The 2,500-nt window shown below is 37.0% G+C and overlaps 1 protein-coding gene across 1 annotated transcript in view; it reads right to left on the bottom strand.

Moving 5' to 3' along the window:
• The window catches only part of LOC138037109 (N-lysine methyltransferase KMT5A-like), a gene marked incomplete at its 5' end in the record, with an annotated part of 22,757 nt that overhangs the window by 19,988 nt on the left and 269 nt on the right, over window positions 1-2,500 (bottom strand). The window contains one exon of the mRNA XM_068883106.1: window positions 2,045-2,126. Within this exon, the coding sequence (XP_068739207.1) occupies window positions 2,045-2,126 (82 nt within the window). The remainder of the gene's footprint in view (window positions 1-2,044; window positions 2,127-2,500) is intronic.

Raw genomic sequence — 2,500 nt, 5'->3', positions numbered from 1 at the left:
ACTAACCAGTACAGTTCTAAGCAATTAATCCCAGAATTCCCTTGTGAAATTCCCAACTTTTCCCACATATGCAAATACGCCAAGCCTGAGAAGCTTGGAGTTCTCAGTAATTTCTAGAAATTGACGAATATGGTCTCTCAACGGGTTTGGAATTCCTAGGAATTCCAAGTTATGCCATTAAAAGAACTCAGTGAGTTGGAACTCTCGGGAATTTGATGGGACAGCAGGGAAAGGTCCTTTACAGCAGACAAAAATGCTTATAAGCAGCCATTTTCTTTATAGTTCTGTCTGGTTTATCTGAAATGTGTCCACATTTGCATACACTTCTATTTCTCAGTTATTTCAAGCTATTCTTCTTGATTTTTCTGACCTCGTTGAAGAACATTCCAGCTATTGCCCAAAATTTCAGTCTAATTCCAAGTTTTTCTCATTTATTCCAAGATATTCCAAGAAATTCCCAGAAATTCCTAGTAATTTAATAAAGCTAATTTGCACAACTTGAAATTCCTACTGTGGGAATCCCAAGTCTGAATTTACCGTGATGTCATATTTGATGAAACGTTAGAAATTTGTCACTTAGAAAGACATATATCTATTGAAAAATACTACTTCAATAATATAAAGCGACTCGAAAAATCCTGGCGTCATGGTTTGTCCAGTCTTACTTGAGTAGGAAAGACTTAAATACTTACTTACATGTACTTCTACTTACTTTCAGAACAGAACAGAACAGAACAGAACATAAAAATTTTTGAGACAAATTTACAAATTTATATTTGTTACCCACAACTACGTAGCGTGGCCAACAACATAACATAGTAGAACAGGCTTGATAAAGGAAAAAAAAAAACAGTCATGACAGAGCTTTACTGGCTGTCAGTAAAGCACAAAAATGGGGAAGAGAGGGATTCCAATAAAGTGAAGAGCTGCAGAAAATCAAGAAAAAGGATATGGTAATTAATGCCTGGTGTGCACCTCCCCTGTGAGAGCCCTAAAACTCACAAATAGGTGAAGAAATTATCACTGCGTTTATTTGGTTTTAACAAAATGCGGCCGTGTAATTTAGGCTTATTTAAAATGCACCATAGAATAATTCAAATAGTACATGATGCAATTGGTTAATAGCTGTTTAACCCATTGACTCCTACAGGTGTAGGGGTTCCCCATTGACGAGTAAAATCGTCTGATGTTACTAAGTATGGCCTGTTTAAGGGTGAATGGGTTAATATTAATAATTATACATGTTTTAGCCTGTGAAAAAACAGTTTTGGTGTTATTTTTCAACGACACACTGGCTTACAAATGGGAAAGAGAAAATACATATTCATGTTATTGCCAATAAATTTGCCTTTATCATCTGCATTTGTCTTGTGTTTGCTTGCCTGAAGTAAATTATGATTTTACAAAAGGAATAAAACTTAACTAATAACTACTGTGTTTGCACAGGCTCATACAAACCCGATGTCTGACATTTGCAGACTGAAGACTGCAGACTGACTCTAAATCACAATTATTGAAAGCTAACCATTTTAAAACGGGTTCTTAGACTTGAATAATGTTTATCAGCACTATTTGAAATGGGTACTTAGACTTAAATGATGTGCTATTTGTAGGCAGTCTGCAGTCTGGAAATGTCAGACACCTATACAAACCTCAGTGAGCTTAGGAAATTTCTTGGGCAGGTACAAACCTGTAGTCTCGTGTTTGTATGATCTTCTCTCAAATTCTTCCAAACACACCCGAGTTTATATGAGCCTGTGCAACACAGTACAAATGTACTTCATGTGTTTTACTTGTTAAACGTAACTGTATGAAGTACAGACTATGTATACATGAAAGTCACACATTTGAATTGCCAAGAGAAGCATTCATATGTTAACTAAGTCTTGAAATGCCCAAGTCTGCAGTTTTGACCATGTGCCTGCAGGTTTAAAATCCTCTTCCATTCTTTACTACTGCTTAAGTATCACAATTGCATGCCCTAGAGCATACAATTGTGATAATCCCTTTTAAGACTCAACATGTAATATAACTGTCTTCTCACCAATAAAGTTATCGATGAATCTCTCTTCAAAGCCTTCTTGGTCAATGCCTTCCGTGAGATATCTTGGCACAAGTTGTTCTTTCTGAGGAAGAAGAGTCATAATGAAGTCAGCGTTCACACCTACGTGCATACACTGAAGTGAAGTGAAGTGAAGTGAAGTGAAGTTATTAATCTTTCCCTAAGGACTTTGCAGGACTAATTTGCAACGCTTTGTGGGGGACTTTGGCCAGACTGATTACTATGCAGTTTACAATTAATTTAGAAAGTGAGAGACGCCCCCATCCAGGCAAGGTCAGTCCACAACCCTCGGGACAATGTGGTCAACCGACAACACTAAAAGGGAAAAATGGTAATACTGTTCAAAAGAGAATTAATGAATGTAAGAGAAAGACGATTTAGCCCAACCCACTCACAGGCCTGCATTGCAATTGTAGGTGTATTTTACACGAGCAAGTG

The sequence above is a fragment of the Montipora capricornis genome, chromosome 2 (genome assembly GCF_036669925.1).
Source record: "Montipora capricornis isolate CH-2021 chromosome 2, ASM3666992v2, whole genome shotgun sequence".
In the NCBI taxonomy this organism is placed as follows: domain Eukaryota; kingdom Metazoa; phylum Cnidaria; class Anthozoa; order Scleractinia; family Acroporidae; genus Montipora; species Montipora capricornis.
This window is presented reverse-complemented; position numbering and strand designations above follow the sequence as displayed.